Raw genomic sequence first — 24,454 nt, 5'->3', positions numbered from 1 at the left:
ACATTAACTGTAATTGAAAAACAAAAAATATTTTTTTAAAAAGAGTGGAAGAAAAAAATTCTTAAAAAAAGATAGTAAAGGAATACACTAAGACAGAGGTTTTATTTGTTATCACATGTATTCCTCACCTGATGAGGTAGGTATATAAGCCCCGCTTTAAAAATGCGGGCATCAAGTTTCCAAAAGTTGATTTGTCCAAGTTCATAGACCTAGAACAGTGCAGAGCCAAGGCTAGGACCATGACCCATTTGAATTTAGAGCCTCAGCCATATCTGTCTCCCCACATCAGTCACCTGCAAGGTGAGTCCAAACACCAATAAAAGGCCTGATTTAATTAGGAAAGATATCATTATAAAAAATAAAGAGAAGTATAATGTCTCATTTTACCAAGGAGGATAAGGAAGATAATATTGAGTGTCAACCAAGGTGAATGGTCCAATGCAACAGAAATTGCTGGTTATAAAAACAGAGGGATGTAAAGTACAGCATTGAGAATATAGTCAATAACTTTGTAATAACCATCTATGGTGTGTTAGATGGGTACTAGACTTACTGGAGTGGTCACTTCTTAAGTTATATAAATGTCTAATCACTATGTTGTATACACTAAACTAATATATTATTATATGTTAACTGTAATTAAAAACTTAAAACTTTTTTGAAAAACAAAACACTTTGCTAAAAAATAATTACAGATTTTCATCCATAGCTCTTAATTTCTCACTGCCATGTTTGGTAAATTATATGGAATCTCAGAATGAAATTTAATTGGAACACAGATTTCAAGTTAAGGATTACACATCACTGAGATTCCTCACCTAAAGTTATTTCAGACCCTGATTTGCTTGCTCACTCTGTCCTGTATACTTAAACACAAATCCTAGTGTTTGGAATACTTCGCAGGGTTTTTATTCAAATCTGACTCATCTAAAATTGGGGATATTATCATCTCATTCTCTGAAGTTGAAAAACAGAGTACAATCATCATGCTCTTGTCAAAGTGAATGAGTAGGATTATATTCTGCATCAGACCTTGTAATCTAGGCTTCCCAGACTTGGTTATAGAAGGTTTTTTTTTTCCTGTTTTGTGTGTATTTGTTTACATGACCAAGATGGCACTTTTTCCTTAAGTGAATGGGAAAAATTGGGGATTCTTGGGCCTTATGATTTGATACCATTCTGCTGAAAATATCTCTCTTTCAAAGTGTCAGCCTACAGGTGAATCACTGTCTGCTGCCCAGAATGGTAGCAAGCAAGCCAAGAGTTCCCTTTCCATTTTCTTGTTCTAGTAAGCTGGTCCCATCTGAGAGCATTGTGCTTGAGAACAAGCCAGGACACAAGGAAGCCAACTGGGTTTATTCTTAGCCAAAAGCAGACAGCTTAACAGACTGATAGCTGTGACTATAAAGTAAGAAGACTGATTCGCCTAGCCAAGTGGGAAAAACCAGTTCAATCCTGCTTCAAGGTAGATAGCCACCCCCCAACCCCACTTATAGAAAAGGAAACTGAAATTTGCAAAATTTAAGTAACCAGTTTAAGGTTATAGAGCTTCTAAGTAGATACAAACCCAAGAAAAAAAATTATAATAGGTAGCAATTATTTAGCACAGCACTTACTACATGCCAACTGAAGTTCTAAATTCTTTATCTATATTAATCCATGAGATTCTATTACCAACCTTTTGTTTCAGGGACTCATATAATCCCTGTTTTGGAGAAAAGGAAACTGAAGTTCAGAGACACCAAGCCAATTTACCCAAGATTAAATCATCAGTAAAGGCAAAGCCAATATTTAAAGCCAAGTATTCTGTTTCTTAGGTCCATGCTCTTAATCTCTTTGCTGTACAGCCCAGTAAGTAACCAAACCCAGATTTGTATGGCTCTAAAGCTTATGTTCTCTCTACTATATCACAGCAGCTGCAGATCAGATAGACAGCAGCAAAATTACAAAGAAGCCTCTCTAGAACCTCTTTGCTTCAAGAGAAAAATAAGGGTGGCTAGTCATTCAGTAGATGTCATTAGCAAAAGTGGGAGACTTGTCACCTAAGTCCCCCAAAAGCTAAGTATCTCATTTAAAACCTTCCCAGCAGGAGTAAAGGCTTAAGTTTTTGCCCTTTTACCTGAGTATCAGAGAATCGTAACTCAACATCTTTTCGCCAAAGAAGAGTCATCGTAAGATTAAAATGTGACCCTAGTCTGGAGATGGGGAACAACTCAGAAAAGTAAGTCCTGGATGACCTAGTAAGGTCAACTTTCAAATAGATGCCAGAAATAGAGAAGGCTGGGATTAGAAATAGAATGAATAATATATGTGAGAACAATAATTGTGCTCAATTAGAAGTAGTGATTTTGAACCAACACGGTTGAAGCCAATTGCTAAATAGCCACTGAGCAGTTCTTTCTAGCTAGTCCTCAAGCTGAACACACTGGTTCGAAGTATGAGTACTGTTATTTGTGAGCCTGGGAACAGCCAATATCTAGATTTGACAAGTCTGGAGGCTTAGAGGTCCTCGTAGGTGAAAAGTTGGCTTGAGGAGGTGAATAATAACAGTGAAGGGGAATAAGTGTTACATGTGCTTCCTAACAAAAATGAAGGGAAAAAACAGAACTCCCAATGTGAATAAAAGCAAAAGCACTGTCCTCTGATTTTATATCCAAAGATTTAACTTCTTTCAGCTATTTCATTTCTTTAATAAAATACTTTTATTAAAAATAAGGCAGCTCTGAGAAATTTACCTTCCTAAAACTAAACAGACACAATCATTTGTCAACAACAGCTACTAAAATTACTGTACCTTTTATTGGAAACTGTTCCAATTTTAAGCACAGCCTTAAAAGGATTATTTAAATCATCATAGGAGTTTCCAAATGATTCATTAACTGAATTACCATAATTATTTTCACCTTTTGTCCTACTTAATTTCTCACTGAACATTTTTCATATGCTGAAAAAATAATAGCATTTAACTGATAACATATGCCTCAAAATGAAATATGATCCACCTAGAATATCAACACAACCCAAATTTACCTCACATTCTACCCTAAAACTTGTCAAGTATTTTGTTTGAGTGCTGGAAAATCTCCCAAGTTATCAGGGTTAGAATGAAGCAGAAAAGGCTCACCGAAATGTAAAATAAAAGTGCAATACCTCATTTTTTCCCGTGAGCAAAGTATTTTCCAAAATTACTCCTGTCTCTGAAACGAGCACTTTCACTCGGTATTGGTTAATGATTCCATTTGGTTGCCGTGGTTTCTTCCAAGTAATTCTTATTTGTGTGGCTTCGACTTCCGCAAGCTGTAAATCAAACACTGCACCTGGAACTAAAAATAAAAATAAAGTGTGGCAAATTTTTAAATACACTTTCAGATTTGAAAACATTTTCAAAATTCTTAACTCACAATTTAAGATTTGTAAGATATTCTAATAGAAAGCTGACTAAGACAATTTACTAATTTATTAATAATTAAATATGTATAAGACTCTTTAAATACATGGGTACTTAAAGTTAAATTTCTATACATTGTTCTCAAAAATGGAAATAAAAAAAAGGATAAGGTGGAATAATTTCCAAATCAAAATGTCATAACATTTGTTTAAATAAATTTATTAATAAAAATAACTGCCCAGAGGAAGCTGTTTCTGGATGATTAATGCGCAGTAGAAACCTAGAAGGTTTTTATAAAAACTATAACAACATATCAAAAAATAATATCTAGAAGACTTGGAATACAATGAAATGTAGTTGGTAAGTTCAGTTAGGCTATCTTTTAATTTATTACATGAGATTGAAAAGTTGATTGATTTTTATCTGCTGATTTTACAAATTAATTACATAGTCTTAAATTTCAGGGGCCATTACTCTTTGCAGTAAAGAAAAGTAGGGACAGACTAACAATTGGTTTAAGATGAAACACCAAATACATGAACGAATTCTAGCTATAAAGTCACCAAGAGTGATATATAGGAAATTACCCAGTGCCAAAGGAGTAATGGATCAAAGATAAACATGCTCTGGGCTTTTGTCCACTTTTTGTTTATAGCCCAATAAGTGATTATAAATAGTCAATTCACCCCCCCTATCCTTAGTTTCCTATCTATAAGATGGGTATAATTATATCATTCCTATTATTATGCAAGGTTCTTGTAAAGAACAAAGGAGTCAAGAGAATTTATAAATGTTAGTTCAACAACAACAACAACAACAACAAATGACATTAAAAAAGTGTCCTTTATAATCAGGATGTGACAACACATTGAATTCATTTTCCTAAGCTGAGATATTTCACATTAGTAAAGGTTTAGCAATTTGCATTGAGAAGATAGACACTTTGTGGGGAGGGTATAATATAAATGGTCCTATTCCCTTTTAAGATAACATAAAGAAATTGAAAATTAATGTCACAACTCCAATAAATATTATATATAATTAATAAACATAATTATGCTTAAATTAACCATGTAGTAAACTGTATGGAGTTTTCATCCAATGGATTTAGTTTTCTCTTTGTCTCTATGACATAATCATTTTGAAAGCCCTCTAGATATTATAATAATATAAGTATTTCTAAATGTTTTTGGAATAGTTAATTGCTGGATGGATGAATGAGTCATTCTGGACAAAGAGCATATTCTTTGACTATTGCAGTTCAGAATCTGGTGTCCAGCGTCGGTAAAACCTGTGCTCAAAACTGGGAAATAAACACAACATGGCTATACACTTGTAATTTGCTTATTCTTTGAATCTGGTTTGCTAAAAACATTTTAGTATATCTCTCTCTAGAAGGATAATTCTTTAGATTGATTTCCCATAGGACTTCCAATCTGAATTTAAAAGTTTGTCTTTGGAAGGATGGAGGAAGAGTTCTATGCTAGAACCCCACAATCATTGATTCATCCATTCCTCATCCAACAGAGCACTCAGTATATGACCACTTTCTAGGCACCTGAAGATAGAGGGAAAAATAAAATAGATAAAACATTTTGCACAGGTCACCTGTTGTACAAGTTTTATTTCATTAACATATATTGTCTCCAGAGCTTATGCTTCTATTATTGTTTTTACCAATACACCTTTTTCAAGGGTGGAGAAACTTTCTAATTGCTGTAGAATGAAAATAACTCGGCCATTTAATTAGCAATATTCCCATTCCACCTTTCTTTTACACTGTATTTTAGAATCACTATGTAGACAAAGCCTTTGCCAGTATTGCATAACATAATCATAGAAGACCTAGGTCATTTTTCTGCTTAATTTGAACTTTTGTAGAATCTCAACTTAAGCCAATTAAATGACTACATTGATCAGATAAATCAAGCAACTAAATCTTACCTCCCAGAAAATAAGTGAAATGATCAGTCCTACTTGATGTAACATATTAATATAGTAGGATACCCCAAACTACCCAATACAGCAGGAAAATATGCATATGTTACTGTCTCGTAGTTAGCCAAACTTAAAAATAGTATCAACTTATTTATCTTCTGATGTAGAAGATTTTAAAATGTAACTTAGTAATTATTGCCCCCTGACACTAACGCCTACAGTTATGATTCATGCAAAAGCTAAGTGGTTCCATATACCTTAAAAATGTACCTTAAACTTGTAAAGAATGACTGTAAACCTATCTCTTTATTTTTCTTATAAAAGAAGAAAAAGCTTAAGGGATAAAGGAAATGAAGTAGACAGCACTGAATCTTGTCTTTAGAGAGATACTTGATCTGTTATACCACAAATTTTTATAGTGAAACCAGAGAAGTATGGATTAGATCAAACTCCTTTAATATTGATACCAATTAACTAAAGAAAAACAAACACACAAGGCAATTATTCATAGTTCAGCATCAATTCTGAAAGTATTGTCAACAGGGACTACCTACAACTCATTTTCAAATCAACACATCTATAAGTTTTACTCATAAATGGGAAACAGAGTAGATATGATTGGTAAAAAAAAATATTCCAAATGCTTTTAAGTTTTCAAATGAAAAACTTAGAGAAAAACAAAATGGAGACAAATGGCACTGGTATAAAGATAATACATTAAAATAAATTTTACCATTATGGGCAAATTAAATTTCCATTATAAGTTCATTTTGAAAAAAATCTATTGAAAAATAAAGGTCATTGAGAATCCTGAAAAATACAAAGTTGATAGTCTTTCACCAGTTTCTCTACGAAAGATTTTACTATCATTTGCAGGAAGTAGTGAGTTAAAATCACTGAAGACAAAAGGTTTCACTTCAATAGCTTATTTATGGAGAAGTAAATATGGCTTTCCATACTTTGTTTGCTTTTAAGAAGTTATGTTAACTCTGCAAGACACTAGTGACAGAAAAGTTATTATGGGATATTGAAGCAACAAAATTTACAAAACGTTTAAAGCTCCATACAACCAATAAAAAAATGCTGTTGCCTATATTATATTCATCAGCTCTGCCTCACTTTAGAATAGGTAACTCTATGACATTTTGTAACATTGGAAATTAGCAATTTTTCCCCAAATTATATTTTTCATGCATACGTGAAAATATGTTCAGTAAAATATTAAACAAATGTAGAAATCTTATGAAATATATAGAACTGCTATAACATGATGCTGATTTTCTTTGATGATCAAAGTAGACTATGGACCATAACATTACATTCTCAGTGTTGATGAAATCAGCCCATTTAATAAAATAGCAAATATTATTTTCTATGAGGTCAATTTAACATTTTTCTATGAATATCTAGAGATTTATCTTATTGTTTTAAAAGACATTAATTTAAAAACTTGTCCTAATGAATTTTTAATAGATTATAGCTACTTTTAAATATGGAGAGGAAAGTAAATTGAGTAACCTTAATTAGAATACAAGAACTCTATTGCATTAATAAATGAAAAAGAATCATCTAAAATTAAGATTCCAATTTTCACTGAAAGAATATGGTCTTAATGAGTTATTAGAGCATTCTCATATAGTTTAAAGATTCCTATATTACAAAGTTTTAATTAGCAAACCAGAATTCATTACTGTTGTCAGAAGGAGAAAGCTACATTCACTGCACTGACAGAATATACCAGAGAAGCCCTTCCTAAGGGTGAACTATGCCCCAAGAAATCAATGGAGAAAGCTTGGCATGCAGAGGTGAGAACTATGTCATTCCTGCTCTTACTGGAGTCTACCTGTTGCCAGTGGACCCTCCTGTGAGCCAACTGCAAGTGGTCTATAAGATGATAAGCTTAAGAAGATAGTAAGATTAGGCTCAGGATAAACTGCTTGATATACAGGATAAGCAGAGTCATCTATTCAAAATAATTTAGTGTGAAAAATAACCCATATGAAATATATTGAACAATGTCCTTAAAACTACACTTATGAGGGGGAACCCCAGAAAACAGAATTTATTTATAAAAAATTATATATTTATTTTTACATGTTTAGATTTCAGTCACCTTCAAGATACTCCATTTGATGCAATGCAACTATTGAGACATTTTTCCACTGCTCCAAACAGTTTTGAACTGTTTGATTTTGATGCCTTTTAGTGTTTCTGCCATTTTTTGTTTGTTTGGTTCACCTCTCTACAGTGGCAAGACGTTTCCTTTTGAGGACTTTTTTCATCCAAGGAAATAAAATAAAAGTCACTCGAGATGAGACCAGGTTAATGGGAGGGTGTAAAAGTCACTTGAGATGAGACCAGGTTAATGGGAGGGTGGGGCACGGGGGTCATGCCATTTTTTGCCAAAAACTGCTGAATACTCAGTTTGATGTGGGCAGGTGTACTAGTAAATCACCCATTATGAAATCGGCAAACACATTGAAAGAGTCTTCAAAAAAAATTCACTGAAGCTGAACCCAGCCTCTCACAATAATGCCAGCTGGTACACTGATACAGATGGGTTCCTAGAACACTCACCTAGCAGGAGAAGCCTGTACTACAAGGGGCCTGTTCTCCAAAAGATAATTCTGTTTTTTTGAACAGGGGCAGGGGATCTTCCCTCATATTTTTTTGTGAATAAAAGTGAAAAAATAAAGAAAGGGAAATAAACATTTAAATTATATTCAAAATAAATAACATGTCATATGTGTGGCAGTGTGTTATCTATTTCTCTATATTTGTCAAATGCTGTAGCAAAGAACAATGACAAATGATCATCTTGAATTGTGGATTCAGTTTAGAAGCTTGACTTGAAAGAAGACAAAAGTTTTAAATTTATTTGTTTAGCACAAGAAAATAAATTAGTGGGTCAATTAAGTTGGTTGAGAAAATGCTATTGTGACCAAACTCAAGCACTCTGGTCTGAAGAGGGTCTGGGTTCTCTGCTGTGTTTGACAGCTATCCATAAATCTGTCTAGCTTTCTCGGAAATGCTTAAGAGCAGCTGTTAGGTGAAGACAGGAAAAAAATTAAGGTCTAATGGAGAAGACATATAACGCCAAGTCTCATTCAATAGAAACACAATGGAAAAATTTTAATATGAAAAAATGAGAACATTTTGCTTATGATTGTGCATCTCTTACTCTCTGCATTGAAACTATATACATATGAGCATGCTCATTTGAAAGTTATATAAAACATAATTTTTATGTTTTTTAAGCTAAAAATATGATCAAGGGTTAACTTTTTTGAAGGAGAGAAGTACCAAAATTCCCTAATAGTTGCTGCCCTCTAATGGATATATCTGACGGATGCATGCCTAATCTTGTGTTTCTGCATGTTCACACATGTAGTACTTAATTCACAAGTTACTGTTAGCCATCACACAGACAACATACGTAACATTTTTGAAGTGTTGTTGTGATTATAAAAGATTATTATATCCCTTTCAGTAATTTCAACCCCTAATTATAAATGAAGACTTTTAGCAAGTTTGGTGGAGGCCAAGAAAACATGTTATGAAGTAGTATTGTAACATTTTTTTTTCATCCTCGCACAAGGACATACTTATTGATTTTAGAGAGAGGAGAAGGGAGGGAGAGAGAGGGAGAGAAACATCAATGTGAGAGAGAAACATCAATCTATTGCCTCTCATACACACCCCAACCAGAGATCGAACCCACAACCTAGGCACATGCCCTGACCAGGAATCAAACCTGTGACCTTTCAGTTTATGGGATGCTGCTCAACCAACTGAGCCACACCAGTCAGGGCACATTGTAACATTTTTAAACACTATATTTCATCTAAAACTGCAATGTTTAATATATACAAATAAAAATGCTTAAGAGAAATATTGTTTTAATAATTTCAGTATATGCATGTGAATGTGTATTATGTATCCTCTAGGATTCCTTACTTGCTTAAAATACCCTTTTGATTAGAAGCATATTTTGTTACAGGCTTTGAGAATATATAAATACCTCTGAACATTAGTCTGTGAAAATATTCTAATCAAATAATGTGAATTAAACAATGTTAAATGTATTTGTTTATTTTAAGATTTCTTGGTGTTTTGCCAATATTCATTGTGAACTTCCAGCAGTTTGTTACTGCATGTCATGTTTGCTAACCTTGCTTGATCTTCAGTCCCTTTTATTATGAAGTGTGCTATGAGTTTAATGTTCTGAGGAACATATGTTCAGAATACACTAGGAAGTCATCTGGTAAGGAAATAACATGAACTAAGTAAACATAAGCCAAATAACTTCTGATATAATGTTTAACCGATGCAATAAAATTCACAGGCAGAACAAAAACATCTCATTAGCACACTAATAACGGAGATGTTTTACCTTCCGGGGGAGTGAATATTGAAATATTTGATTTGGGTCCAATTCCTGCACTGGTTTCAGCTGCGACATACACATCATACAATGTGAACGGCGTTAGGTTAGTGAATACAAACTTAAGGTCCTTTGTGCTGTTATCCAAAATTCGACCTGCAAAAAGCAAAAAATACCTGTGGATTATTTTCTCATCAAGCATATAATCATTCTCACATTTAAGTATAGAGCCAAGGACAGTAATTAAAATGCTAATCTATGTACTCTTGATTACTACAATTTTTAAAGTAAATGTATTTTAAACATTTAGCTTAATAGTGCATTGATATCAATTTAATTAAAACAAAGGAAATAACATGAAAACCTTTCAGTATTTAAAATGACTTTTATTAAATTATAAAATCCTATTCAACTGCCGTATTATTTTGACATATTTAAAAGGAATACATTAGATTTTACCAGTATAAAAACAGTGACAATATTTCATACTCAAATTTAGTCAATTGAAATGCTAAATATTTTCATTATTATATACAGATTTATTTATAAAATATTTCTAATTCAGCTTCTGAGAAAAATTCCATAAATAGCCCAGCATCAACTTTACCACTGAGTAGTTCTTTCACCTTCTTGCTCTAGCTGAAACCTGACTGTCCCCTAAGAAGACTGCTTCTGTTCCCCTCAGCTACCTCAGTAGTGGTAGTCTATCTTTCCCCATAGCCCTCTCATGACTCAGCCATCAGGTGTGGTAAGTATTCTCCTTGTTCCTCATCACCCTGTCAGAATGACATCCGCTTGCCTCACTGTTGTATTGATCTAACCTGAGGTCCTCTCCCCTCTTTCTGGATGGAGTAGCTACTACTTCAATGTCACTTTCTTCAGTGCTACCATCTTAATTTGTGGTGATTTCAATATCCCTGAAGTTAATCCTTAAATCACTCTGAGCCCTTTTAAAATAATCTACTCATCCATTCTATTGCTGTCACTGTGTCATGGTCATAACTTGGTTATTGCTATTACCAATAACTGTAAATCCCCCATAATCTGAATTTCATTCAACCTTCCAGACCATTCTTTCTTATCTCCTGTTCACTTACTCTAGAATCCTGAACCAACAATTCTTTGAGTCCACTGGGACCTCCAGTCCATTGATATCACCACCTCTTCTATTTTATTCTGTTTGGCCTGGCCTCTCACCACCTGATTTCCTCAATGTCATTGTCAGTTATAATCACTGCCTTACATAAGCCTTCAATTCCCTTGCCCTTCTCTTGTTGAAGGGAGCTGGAGTAAAACACAAAGCCACTCTAACTGATGTAACTTTATTCATCACCACATTTTAAATGAGCCCTTAAGGGTGCCTAGGACCTTACTTAATTTCCATAGTTGAATCACCCTCTACCTTTCTAGATGATTATTTTATATGTTCTATTCCCTCCTGAGACTTCAAAAATCTTTCTGCTCCATCATCACTCCCAAGTTGATAGTTTTGCTTCTCATTCCATTAAAAAAATTAAGTCAGTCAGAAAAGACCTGCCACAGACTCCCACCAACAAAGTTACCTATCTACCAACTTCTGTACCCAAATATTCTTCCTAACAGTTACTATGAACAAATCATCTGTATTCTTATCTCAAACCAATCTCTATATTTAAGCAAAAGATCTCAGCTTCTGCCTATACAAAGAGAACTTTCCAGTAATTTTATCCTTTCCTATATCATTAATTTTCCCTTCCTTCCTTCATTCGCATCAGCCAAAAAGCAAGCATAATTTATTCCTTTTGAAAAGAAACCTGTTAATTAATCCCCTCCCCACTCTCTGCTTCCTTTAATTACTTCACTTTGCCACAACACTCAAGAGTTGTCTGCTACCTGCTGTGCTGATGCTATTCTCCCCGTTCCCTCTGAAATCCATCCCACGCCAGCACTTCCCCACAGACTCCATCAAAACTGCTCATCAAGATCATCAATGACTTCCACATTGTTTAATGTTAATAGGTACTAAATGCATCCTACTTAATTTATCAGCCTTATAGGTAAAATATTACCTTGTCAACATTTTACAAACTAATACCAGGAAAAAAAAAAGATGTATCTGTATATCCTGCTTGCCTCTGTGTATGGGGGAGGGGGAGAGGGTTGCGAGAAGAAAGGACTACCATTTTTTAAATAACTGCAAATGTTGCCAGTAGTTTAGAATGTTAGGAGCATAGGCAGTTACGGGTGAAATGAAGGTTACTCATATGATTCATGAGATCCGTAAAAGTCGTAACTTTATTTTTACATTCTTCTAAGTAAATAATATGTGATTTATGTTATTTCATTATTATTTGAACTTAACTTCTCTTATTGAACCATGAGATGCCAGATTAGAAAAAATTTTTAGATTTTACTTACCTGCTAATAACATAGTATTTGAACCCCTCAAAATATCTGACAAGTGGATATCCAAGTTCTACTTGTTCATAAAGATGGAGAACCTGATATCTCATAAAGTTGCCTATATTATTTCAGAGTTTTAATTATTAGAAATGACTTCCTTATTCTAAGCAGAAATCTCATTTAGTATAACCTAAGTCTATTGTTCTTCATAAATATATTTGTAGTCAGAGTAAGTCCAGATCCTCTTGTTCAAACATTTGAAGACATATATCTCCTCTAAACTTCTCTTTTGGAGGGGTCATCACTAGTTCTTTCAACTCTTCCTCATCAAATATGGAACATGGATTGTGTTTTGTCATACTTATATTTATTTATGGTTTTAAACAAAGAATCAAAGAGCCTCACCTTCTTTATTTCTTTTCAATTATTTGCTTCTCCTACAGGGTCATTTAAAAGGAGTTTGCTACTTCAAAATTTAATACCAGTAACACATTTTATATAATTCTTCTTTCAAAAGGTAAACACAGAATCAGTTAAGACTTACCTGATGGTCCATATAATTCAACTCTATAACTAAATTTCCCAGTCACTATAGTTGGTGGGTCACATGAAATTGAAAAGGACTTTCCTGTAATGTTGCCTGTTACACAGTTTTGTGGTGGTCCTTCGGGCACTAAAATGATCATAGGGAAAGATGAATAAATAACATACATATATTTAAAATTAAAAATTACCTCATCTAATGTACATAATAAACATGAAGTCAAAAACAAAATAAAATATCACAATAACAGCAAAGGATTTTCTTAGAAGGAATACATTGAAGAATTTGAATAAGACATGCTGGGTCATTAGATGAACTTATTTGAAACAATTACTAGTTTTATTTAATGCTGCACATAAGGTTCATTTCTATATAGTTCAGGGGAGAGTTACACTGTCCTGAAACATTTAAGCAGACGTACATATTGCCTTCAGCAAGGCATGGGTATGTGGCTCGATAAACACTCACCCCCTGAGGGCCACAGATAAAAAGGGTCAAGGAAATAACTCAACCTTCAGAATCTATTGGCAATGATCTTTACTTTTGGTATCAATATTTTTGTGTATTTTGTTCTGAGAAGAAATGTATAACCTATAGTTAGAAGATTCAATGTAACATTGGTAACATATAAAAATAATAATGACAACTTAAAAGTCTATTTTTCATAGATATGTTTCTACATTTTACCCTTTCTTTTAATTGAAATGAAACATTTCAAATACAAATTTCTTGTCTACTAAATCTCACTTTGTGTAACCCTCATGAATTTTTTTATTGTATAAGAAGTAAGGAATGTGGGAGAAAAGAAACACAATGATTCAAAGATGGTTATTTAAATCAAGATAAAACATAAAACTTAAAAGTAATGAAAAGATAAATGCTAACAGCTATGTCACCAGAAAACAATACTATGCTTTCATGAAATTACCCTATGTCTGATACTACATATTTAGTATGGTTTTATGTCCGTATTTACATATATTTACATGTATATGCACAATACCATAATTAAATATATCCTCATACCTAGAAATAGTATATGTTTTTTTAAGTTAGCAGTAATAATATCTAATTATGTTCATTTGCTCCTACCGCCACCATATGGGGCTTACTATTGCAGTCTCTGTTTTTTACATGAGGAAACTGCAGGACAAAGAGGATACTAGTAGATATTGTTTTTATCTGATACTGAAATGTTAAGCACATATTTCTGCTACTGCAGAAGTTATTCTCACATTTGGTAATAGCAACATCAGTGAGAAGGATATAGGTGATTATAGAAGCTCTAGAAGGGAAGAGATGATTATGAAAAATTGCTGAGACCACAGAATAATAAAAACTGATCTTAGAATCACACTTATTAGCTCAAGAATTCTTTCTTTCAAATCTTTCTCCTTTTAGATGCTCATGTTACAAAAGAGAAATGAAATTAAAGATGCTCCAGGTGGGGTGTTTATTATCTGTTATTAGGAGAAAAGTTATTGAAAGTGAAGAAGTATTTTAACAAAAATATGCATATCAAAAAAGTGTAAGACCATTCATTAGTAATTTAACTCTTTTTCCCCCACACATACAGAAAAGGAAACCATACCTGATTCTGGTGTTCTGACAATTGTGCTATCAATATAACCTGCTTCCGTTGTAACAGCAGAAACTTCAAAAAGATATGTCGTATAAGGTCTCAAATGTGTCACTACAAAACTGATAGGCTCTTTCCATACGGAGCTTATCTTACTCCTCCCCAACGGGCTTGATGAATATGTGGTACGTGATGGAGGTGTACCTCTACTAAGAGTTGGAGAAGGGCTGGTTGTACTCCATAAGAAAGATTCATTATTCTCCTAGTGAATAAAATAAATATCAATGGAAAAAATTTGTTATCTTTCTGTAGATATGAGAAGTGTATTTCTTTTTCCATTATACTATAAATATTACTCTTAAATTCATGGTATGTATATGATTGGTTAATATTTTTTAAATTAACCCATTCAAGTTATGGAAAACTTTTCTAGAATTATACCCATTATGTCTACAGTTTTGGAGCATAATATATATTGAATTCTTTACACCTTAACCTTTCTAACAAATAGGATTTCAAGTGGTTAGAATAAAGGTAAAACTAGAGCAAAATCATTAGTAAGAATATTTAAAATTCATGTTAAAAGTGAAAGATTTAAAGAGATGACATGTTTCCCTGTTTCAAGAATAGGTGGCTTTCTTACTGTTATTATCACTTGTTTTCATAAGCACTCAAAAGATAAAGCATGTGTTGTGTATGTGTGTGTATGTGCGTTTGTGTGTATTAGAAATATACCTTAACTTTGTTAAGATTTTGAAATTTGTAAAACTTTGAGTATCTAAAGCAAAATTTTGTTTGTTTCTCCATTAATATTATCATGAAGATCAACAAAAGGAGTTTTGGAAGAGCATTATTACAGTACTGTACTTCTAAGGATTTCCCATGAATGACTAAAGTAATAACAAATTCCCCACCAAAGATATGCACAACAAAAAAAATCTACTTCCACAAATTTAACCTGATGATTCCAATCCCCTTTCTGTAACATCTTTTTTCTAGTGATATCCTGCACTTTCCCACTTCAGAGCTCTAGAAGATATCCTTCACCCAAAATGTGCCCCTCAGACAATCTTCACCTGTCCTTACTCTGTCCAAGGACCATCACAAATGCTACTCCTGCCATGAAGTCTTTGCAGAGCTCCCTAAGCGATTCTGATCTCTTACTCTTTTTTTTATTTGTTTTTATTTATTTATTTATCTTTAGAGAGAAGGGAAAGGAGAAAGAGAGGGAGAGAAACATCACTGTGTGGTTGCCTCTCACTCACGCCCCCAACTGGGGACTTGACGTGCAACCTAGTCATGTACCCTGACTGGGAATCGAACCAGTGACACTTGGTTCATAGGGGGATGCTCAATCCACTGAGCCACAGCAGTCAGAGCTCATCTCTTACTCTTGAATTCTCAAACCTGTCTCTTATTCTACCTTGAATATTGCCAATTGTGTGTAACATGATATGATAACCGAGTACTATAAGTGATCAAATAGTTATACTTTGGCAAAATATATAATATCCAGATGGTGGAAACTTCAAGATATAAGATTACTTAAAATTCTTGAGACATAGAAAGTGCTCCATGATACTTACATTACATTCTGGCAATTTCCCCGTCAAAATGTCCTCTACTCTGATGGAGACATCTTTCACTACTATCCCACTTCTGGCATGTTTGACACTAATCTTGAAACTGGTAATTTTGCCGTTTGGTTGCCGAGGTAAATACCAAATCAGGTTTACTGCTGAATAGTTAAAGGCCTCAACTGTGAGATTCACCACTTTTCCTGGAGCTGGGGAAGTGAGAGAAATTCAAAGGGAGGAAGAAATACTATTATAAAACTTAGAATGTCATTTATATAGTTTTGGGATATTACATTTCCCATGTTATATGAAATTAAATATACAATACATTGGAAAAATCTATTTGGGTAAGATGTTTGAAATTATATTTAATTAACTTTTGCCTAAAATAAAGAACTAGAAATTAGGCCCATAGAGTTGTGTTTAAGGGGCAAATAAGCTTTACTTCAGCATTACTTGATCAACCCATACATTGATAAACTATTTCAAATATATCTGAAGAATTCAATTAATCTCTTCCTGAAAATTTTGGCATTATATAAATTCCATAGATAATGAAACAAATATCCAACCATTTACACTAAAAAGCATTTCTGAAATATATTTAAATATCTGGCGTCTAACATAATGTGTATACCACCCAATTGGTTGTGGTTATTACATTTTGAGTTTCATACATCCTCAAAATTATCTTTCATTAGAATTCATGATACTTTATCAGTTATTAATAATCTGCAATAATAATCATCTGTATTCTCTTTTAGTTAGGATGAGACAAACATAAGAACAGAATGAAAGAAAATTATGCTCATTATTTTCAAAGTAAATTATGCAACACTGACAAAGTAGAGTAAATAATTAAGATCCTTTAGAATATTGAACAAGCATGATAAGCCACTATTGGAAGAAATAAAACAAGATGTTTGGGGTAACATTATAAGTAATAGTAGATACACAAAATAATAGACTTTAGATGTGCATTGTAGAAAATGCCGAAATATGATTTGCAAATGAAAGGCATACAGAAAAGAAAGTTTGGTCTTGGGAGAGAGGTCTGTATGTGAATGATATAACCTAAACAGTAAAAATTAAGAAACTTAAGGACAGCTGCATTTTAACAGAAAACAAAATAAATCAATTTGGGGGAATGATTAATCAATCATCAATAATAAATGAAATAATAGAATTTTTTCTCCAAGGGAAACTGATCAATGGAATTAATTAAAGCTTAAGGAAAACCATGACAATATAATTAGTTTCTGATACTAAAAATTTAATATTTGCCTTTCTTTTGGATACATAAAATATAATAATATAAAAGGAAAAAGGTTGTTAAGTATATGATGCTATGGATTTATATAAATTAAAATGTATAATTTTTTTAAAAGTTGAATATATCTGACATACTACATTGTATAAATGTAATGCATACACTATGTTAATTTGACATATTTATATGTTTTATGATTTTCAGTCAGTGACAGCACCTCTATCACATTTCATAATTGTATTATAGTACCACATTGTTATCTCTATTCATTACACTGTACATGAGATCTTTATGCCCTATTCACTACCCATTGCAAGTGTGTACAGTATTCCCTCACTTATCGCGGGTATTACGTTCTAGACCCACCACCACCACCCACGATAGGTGAAAATCCGCGAAGTAGGAACTTTACATTTATTTTAGTATTTACATATATATTAAGGCTTTATAAACCCCTCCCACACACTTATAAACTGTTCTCAGTCTCTTATTAACCTTTCCCACTCCTTTATTAACCTTCTCCACACTTTTATAAACACTACTTATGTTCTTAAACATATTCTACACTCTTAAACATATGTAACTTTAACAACATACATGTAGTATTGCAAAATCCTGTGATATAGCAAAAAATCCGCAATAAATAATTAAATATAATATTTTTTAAAATTCCACGATACAGTGAGGCCACAATAAGTGAACCGCGATATAGAGAGGGAATACCGTACTTTAAATAACTTCACTCTTATTCCCACACCTTCAAGCCCCCTGATAACTATCATTTTACTCTCTTCATGAATCTCAGTCATCACTTTAAATTTATTATTTGTGTAAACTACACAAATTTTTATAAGTATGCCTGATATAGATAATAATAAATTATAAATTTGCAAGTATGCCATACATATCAATAGCAAACTAACAAATGGGTCAGCTGCTCACACATTTCTAAATGGTCCTTAACAAAAATCATAGGGAACCACTCAAGTGTAGACATGTTTGAATTTATAAGGTAACCAAATATTTATTAAATTCCAAAGCATGATTTCAGAATATTAATAAAAGTAGACCCAAAACATTAGATTTTTAAAAGATTAAAAACATTTAGTGAGAAAAAGGATATTTTTATTAACTTACATTAAATTAATTTGGTCTTAATAAAATGTGTGTATGCTTTCCTTTTGTGACTTCGTGGTGTCTGAAGACTAATTCTGGCTTTTTTGGTTGGCAGGTCTTTTCCCTATTTTAAATATTCTAGTTTCTACTTCTGGACTTTTATGCATCCAAATCCCACTACCTTGATTTTTATAGGTGAATTTATCCATTTTGATCTAAGTAAGAAGATTTGATACTGAAGTACCAAAAAATTCTGTGTATAAAGTTATTTCATCTTTCAGATAAGCAAGTTCCAACACTTTGAGGATATATCTAGACTAGTGACATACATAATTATACAAGCATGTGAAAGTACCTCTAAAGTGTATACACTATACCAAACATACATTTATTGAGCCAGAAAACAACTTTATAAATTCAATACAGAAACTTTTAAAAGTATTTTTGCACATTTCTAAGGATCCACTTTGTTGGGAATGAAGGTGCAAGAGACATTTTTAATATTGTAAAGCCAAAATAAAATTCTATGTTTATCAGCAATTATGCTGCATGAAAGTTAAAAAGTTGAGCTATTGTGCTAACGGATGGAATATTAGCTCAGTATAGTATAACTGGTTACCTTGTACACTCTCCCTAACAGTATTGTTATCCATTGGGGAAAAAATTACTTCTGATTGAACAATTAACAATGCACAGAAATTTTCCTTGAATTTGGGTTCTATTTAGCATAAATAATAAAAGGAGTATTTGAGGAATAAATTGGAGATCATTGATCTAATTAAATTTAGATTTACATTACATTTTTTACCTCTTTATATTTATAAAAAAACAAAAACAGGAAATACGTAGCAAGAAGAATTACATCATTATGCAATTTACCCAAGAACACACAGCAAATGAGAAACAGACACCTATTCAAAGATTATTTTCATTAAACCTAGAGTTTCTCTAGTTTCTCTCAATCATAATTGGTCAAGAGAGTTACTATCTCTAAAAAGTGTGTCAGTTAGCAAAAGTATGTAGTATATCAAGTTCAAAAAGAAGATCAGTATGGCTGGAGTACATGGAGGAAGGAATGATGGTAAGAAATGAAGTCTGAGAGAGGGAAGAGCATCCAGAGGACTGTGGGGCATGGGAAGGACTTCGGGTCTTATTCTGAATGATTTAGAAGTCATGTAAGGAAGAGAGAAGTAACATAGTCTGGTTTATGTTTCAAAAGATGGCATAGCTCTTATAGAGAGAGTAAACTGTAGGCACATAAACTGCAAACAAGAAAACCAGTAAGGAGACTTTCAATTGTTCAGGCAAGAAATAATAATAGATTGGAGTAATTAGCAATAAGAGTGAGATTCAAGATACATTTTGACGTTGTGCTGGCAGGATTTGCTGAGTATACTGTGAGAATCAATGATGACTTCAAGATTTTTCCTCTCTGCCACTGGAAGAATGCAGGTGTCTTTAAACTGGTTTGGTAATGACTACATGTTATGGATAATATGATGACTGTTAAATCCATACTTCCAAAAATTTAATGTCATAAAAACTCTTATGATTTGATGTTAACAGAAAAATGCAAGATATAAATTGGCACAAATGTCACAAACCTTCTTTCATTATATACAGTTATACAGAAATATATTCATGGTGGGGGTAGGGGAACAGGAAGACCAGCCAGAAATGCATCAAAATTATAACAGTATTTTTTGTGTAACAGGAAAATGGACAATTTTCATTGCATATTTTTTATTTTTGCGCTTTTTTCAGTTTCCTAAGATAACAATGCTTTTATAATCAGAAATAACATATATATTAATGAATAAATTAACCATCTAAGAATACTAAAATAACTAAATGGTCATGCTGTTGAAAATTTTATGCTAAAATGCATAACATTAGTTATGACAAAAACTCATAACTAATTTAATTTAGAATAAATGATAAAGGAAAATTACCACTTTCTGCAGTTTGGAAGAGAAATGGGTCACTAAACACTCCAATGCCAGCACTGTTTTCAGCAGCAACCTAGAGTAGATCAAGAGAATTATGTTCCAGGTTTTTACTTTATAATTAATCTGAGTCTGAAATAATAAAACTTTGGCTTATAGTTTTATTTAGCAAATGATAAAAACACATTTTCTTCTAATTCCTATGATACTCCCAAAGTGTAAGGCACATACAGAGCTGGTCCATATTTCCATTTCCCCTAAGGATATATTGGCAGCGTAGCTGATTCAACACATCTCTCATATTTCTACTGTTCTTTATGGGCAACTTCTATGCACCAGGAAATCAGCAGTTTTACAAATATCACTTTAGTCACATAATCAAAACAAGAGGTATGTCAACAATTTATAAATGAGCCTTGGCTCAGTTGGTTGAGGCATCATCCTGTACACCAAAATGTTGCAGGTTCAATCCCTGGACAGGGCACATACCCAGATTGCAGATTTGACCCCCGGTGAGGGCACATATGGGAGGCAATAAATCAATGTTGCTTTCTCACATCAATGTCTATCTTTCTCTCTCTCTCCCCCTTCCTCTCTCTCTCAAATCAATAAATATATCCTCAGATGAGGATTAAAAAAATTATAGATGAGTAAACTGGTTGAGAGAGGTCAAATAACTTGCCTAAAATCAACAGGAATAACAATAGAACCAGAATTCAGTTGAGCTGTACTTATTTTTAAAGCTCAACCCTTTTCCACTATAGTCACTCTATGCAAGACACTACAATAGTTTCTGTAACAAATATGAGACCATAGCTATGGCTTCTGGCTTTAGAGTTTACAATTTAATTTAAAAAATAGCTAGGTCTAATTAATCATTTAGACTAAAGCTCTAGAATTTAAAAGATGGAAAAGTTCCTTTTTTACTTGGATAGCTAGTCAAATACACTAGAGAAGGCAGAGAAAGTATCATAAAAGTTAACAACATTCTTAAGGTCTTCAAAATGCCGTAAGTGAAGCCAGACAACATTGGTTCAAACTCTAGCTCTACCAATTCCCATATGAGTAGATTTGCTCCATTAACTTAACTGTTCTAAGTCACAGTTCTCTTTTCCTTAAAGTGGGCATAATAATGTATCTATGTCATAGGATTGTTCTGAGGACTAGACTAAATGGAATAACACATGTAATGTACTTAACGGGATTTTCCCATTAACATGTAGAGTTGATACCTACATTTGAATATATCAAATGGACCGTGCCAAATACCCTTTGGAGTTCTTCAAAGGTTAATATTTATTTGAATGGTGTAAAGGACACAATAATGATTTATAAAGTGTGGGATGAAAAGAAGAATAAGGGCTTCCCAATAGGCCTGAGATAAGAGAATTCAAAGGAATAAAAATTCAAACTCCACAAAAATAGATCTAAGCAGAACTAGGTTGACTAAATCACCTTCCTATCAGCAATAGCTTCTTATATCATATTAAAATTTAGTCTTTATTACCTTCAACAGGACAGTTTAACATATAAATTGATCTTAATGTTTTTGTTTATAAAAAATGTCTGTAGTATGTCATTTTCGGATGTCAGTTGTTAAAAGATTTCCTACTCTTCAACCCATGTTGCTGCAGTGTAATCACCATCAACAATCTTTGATTTTGACCTCTGCATCAGTAAAAGTTTGTTTCTTACCCTCTCATTTGGGGGATCCCTACTATTGGTATATGCTCTGCAGTTCTTATGTTCGTTGATTCCTCAAATAGGCATGCTTCTAATAAGAAAAACCCTCCAGGCAAAATCTCTCTTTTCATCATTCCCCCACCCCTTTTTTTGTTCTTGTCTCTTTTATTGCACTTACAACTTGAAAATGATGTGCATTCTTCTATCCCTTGCTGATCACAAAGCACACATTTTTCTCTGTTCTCTCACCATTTCTAAAGTCAATTAATTCTTACCATCTAGAAGGTCAGCCCAGTTACATATGATTACATATTTATACAGATCTTATAGATTTTTCCCAGAATTCAATTAGTTACAAAGCTCTAAGAACATTTTGATGTTATGTTGAAAACAGGGAAGAGCAAGAAGCTATCTGTACTCTTTACTACCCCCTAGAGATAGCACAGATATTTCTTAATTGTAAATATCTTCATATGGCCTAATTTCAGATGGTCTTTACAGGTTCTTCTTTACTTAATTTTTAAATAAGATGTTAATTTTTGCATACTAAATATTTTAAAGGACTAAAAATTTTTATAAGTACAAACATACAGTAAATTATCAGGAAATATTGGTGAATGGAGATGATTTAAGTTCATTGTTCTTTGAGAAACTGGCCCATTAGAAACTTTCATTTCATATCCAAAATTTCAATAACAGACATACAAACAACGGGATTAAGAGAAAAAATAACAAAGCTAACTTTGATTTTAATTTAAAAAGTAGAATATTTTCACTTACATAGCCTAAATTATTTAATGTAAACTTGATTTATTCATTGAAAAAGTCACTAAGCTAATGTTTTTTATGTGCATTTATGTAATTTACCTATATTAAAAGTGACAAAGGATTATGACATTTGTTCATTGTAGAAGCCCCGATGATCACTGAGACCACGACTCAGACCATCATTCTTAAGGCACTTGCTCTGTTCAGCTGTAAAGTCTTGACCAGGTGGGAAAAGTTCCTTTACTTTTAAAATTGATGAAATATTTTAATATTAAGTCATTATTAACAAAATAATTACCTTGATTTCATATGTTGTTCCAGGATTAAGATTTGTAAGAAGAACTTCCAGACTGTCTGGCTTTGCTCTAACTTGTGTATATACTGTTTGCATCCATGGACAAACTTCTTTATACTTCACAATGTAAGAGATAATCCTTCCATTTGGATTAGGTGGTGTATTCCAAGAGAGCAGAATCCCAGCCGATCCCACTCTTTCTCCAGCTAGGAACACTGGAGGCCCTGGTTCTATTTATTTTTTAAAAAATCATGTTGTTAAAAGGTCAAACTATTACTGTATTTTCACAATCATGGTTAAGAAAAGTATTTACAAATGTAAATTTCTGAAGTTCCCAAAGAGTAATGGTCTACCAAAATAAAAATAAAAATATTAAGTGCTTTGGGGAATACCAACAACATTATTTTATAAGAATGTAAAAAATGAAAAGCTACTAAATACTACATGCCAAATATACTTTTGAGTCCAGATTATTTTCTAGAGAAATGTACTTGTGCCAGGCTCACACACAAAGACTAAGAAAACAAGAAATATTTTTACAAACTAAATAGTTCTTTCTTAGCAAGTGTAATGAGTTTATTTTCAGGCTCTATGTTATTTAAATATTACCATTAACAGTCTGATCTGTTTCACAAACAAATATAGGTTATCTTTAGTCTTTGAGAGAAAAAGAAGCTAGAGAAACACTAAAATGCAGGCTCTAAACAGGTCACTTTTTAAGTTTCCATTTTGCTTTAATTACCACACTGTTTTCAGGCACATAAGGCACATACATATTGCTAACATAAGTATTTCCATTCAATAGTTCTATACTGGCTCCAAATACTTCAGAAAAACAAAAAGTAATTGAAAGCATGTACTCACTGGTTACATTAGTTGTCACTGTTCTACTAACAGGTGAGCTGTATGTTGTAGCAGAAATAGAAGAGATGGTTACATCATATCTAGTACCAGGAACAGCATTAGACACATCAACCTAGAAAACCAAAAACCAATCATTGCAATAAAACTCTTCCTGGAAAACAAGAAAGCTAAAATAATGAATCTATCACAATTAGAAAAATAAAGTAACTTTACTGCATAATTCTGCAATTTAAAATATCACACGTTTCATAATATTCTAAAATATAAGTGTATTCTATCACATAACTATTCACCAAATAAAAACTTAGAAAACATGCTGCATTATCAAACACTAAATCAGTATTTCTATCTATTCTAGTTTATTGTTACAAGAAACAACTATTTAAGTCTTAAGAAATCTATAATCCATTGCTTAGCCCTACTTTTTAAAAGTGTATATGAAATACCTGTGTCTCTGAAGTTCCAATAAAAACTAAAAGAAAAATGATAAGAATATCCATCGTTATTACATTTTTCAGGCAGTGGAATCACATTGATGGCTCTAGAGAGAAATGTTGCCTGCATTAATGATTTAAAGACAGATCCCCCTGGCAAGTACACAATTAATGAGCCTGGATTACTCAATAGCTCTGCCCTTTCTTTGTTAAACTATTCATGAACCCTTGGATGGCTGGCTGTAGGTTCAGGGTAGACTTAAAAAAAAAAAAAAAAAAAAGGCAT

At 32.8% G+C, this 24,454-nt stretch overlaps 1 protein-coding gene across 2 annotated transcripts in view; it reads right to left on the bottom strand.

The window, feature by feature from the left end:
* PTPRQ (protein tyrosine phosphatase receptor type Q) overlaps positions 1 to 24,234 on the bottom strand; it is a 198,413-nt gene extending 174,179 nt beyond the window's left edge. For both annotated transcript variants that reach the window (XM_090273667.1, XM_090273668.1), the window contains exons 1-9: positions 24,181 to 24,234; positions 23,735 to 23,846; positions 22,874 to 23,100; positions 20,131 to 20,200; positions 15,802 to 16,001; positions 14,228 to 14,477; positions 12,637 to 12,765; positions 9,720 to 9,866; positions 3,151 to 3,323 (exon numbers count right to left, since the gene is read on the bottom strand). In XM_090273667.1, the coding sequence (XP_090129793.1) occupies positions 3,151 to 3,323; positions 9,720 to 9,866; positions 12,637 to 12,765; positions 14,228 to 14,477; positions 15,802 to 16,001; positions 20,131 to 20,200; positions 22,874 to 23,100; positions 23,735 to 23,846; positions 24,181 to 24,234 (1,362 nt within the window). The remainder of the gene's footprint in view (positions 1 to 3,150; positions 3,324 to 9,719; positions 9,867 to 12,636; positions 12,766 to 14,227; positions 14,478 to 15,801; positions 16,002 to 20,130; positions 20,201 to 22,873; positions 23,101 to 23,734; positions 23,847 to 24,180) is intronic.
* Between the last annotated feature and the right edge of the window lie 220 nt (positions 24,235 to 24,454).

Source organism: Furipterus horrens, unplaced genomic scaffold, assembly GCF_987537825.1.
Source record: "Furipterus horrens unplaced genomic scaffold, mFurHor1.1.pri manual_scaffold_4, whole genome shotgun sequence".
Taxonomy (NCBI): Eukaryota; Metazoa; Chordata; class Mammalia; order Chiroptera; family Furipteridae; genus Furipterus; species Furipterus horrens.
This window is presented reverse-complemented; position numbering and strand designations above follow the sequence as displayed.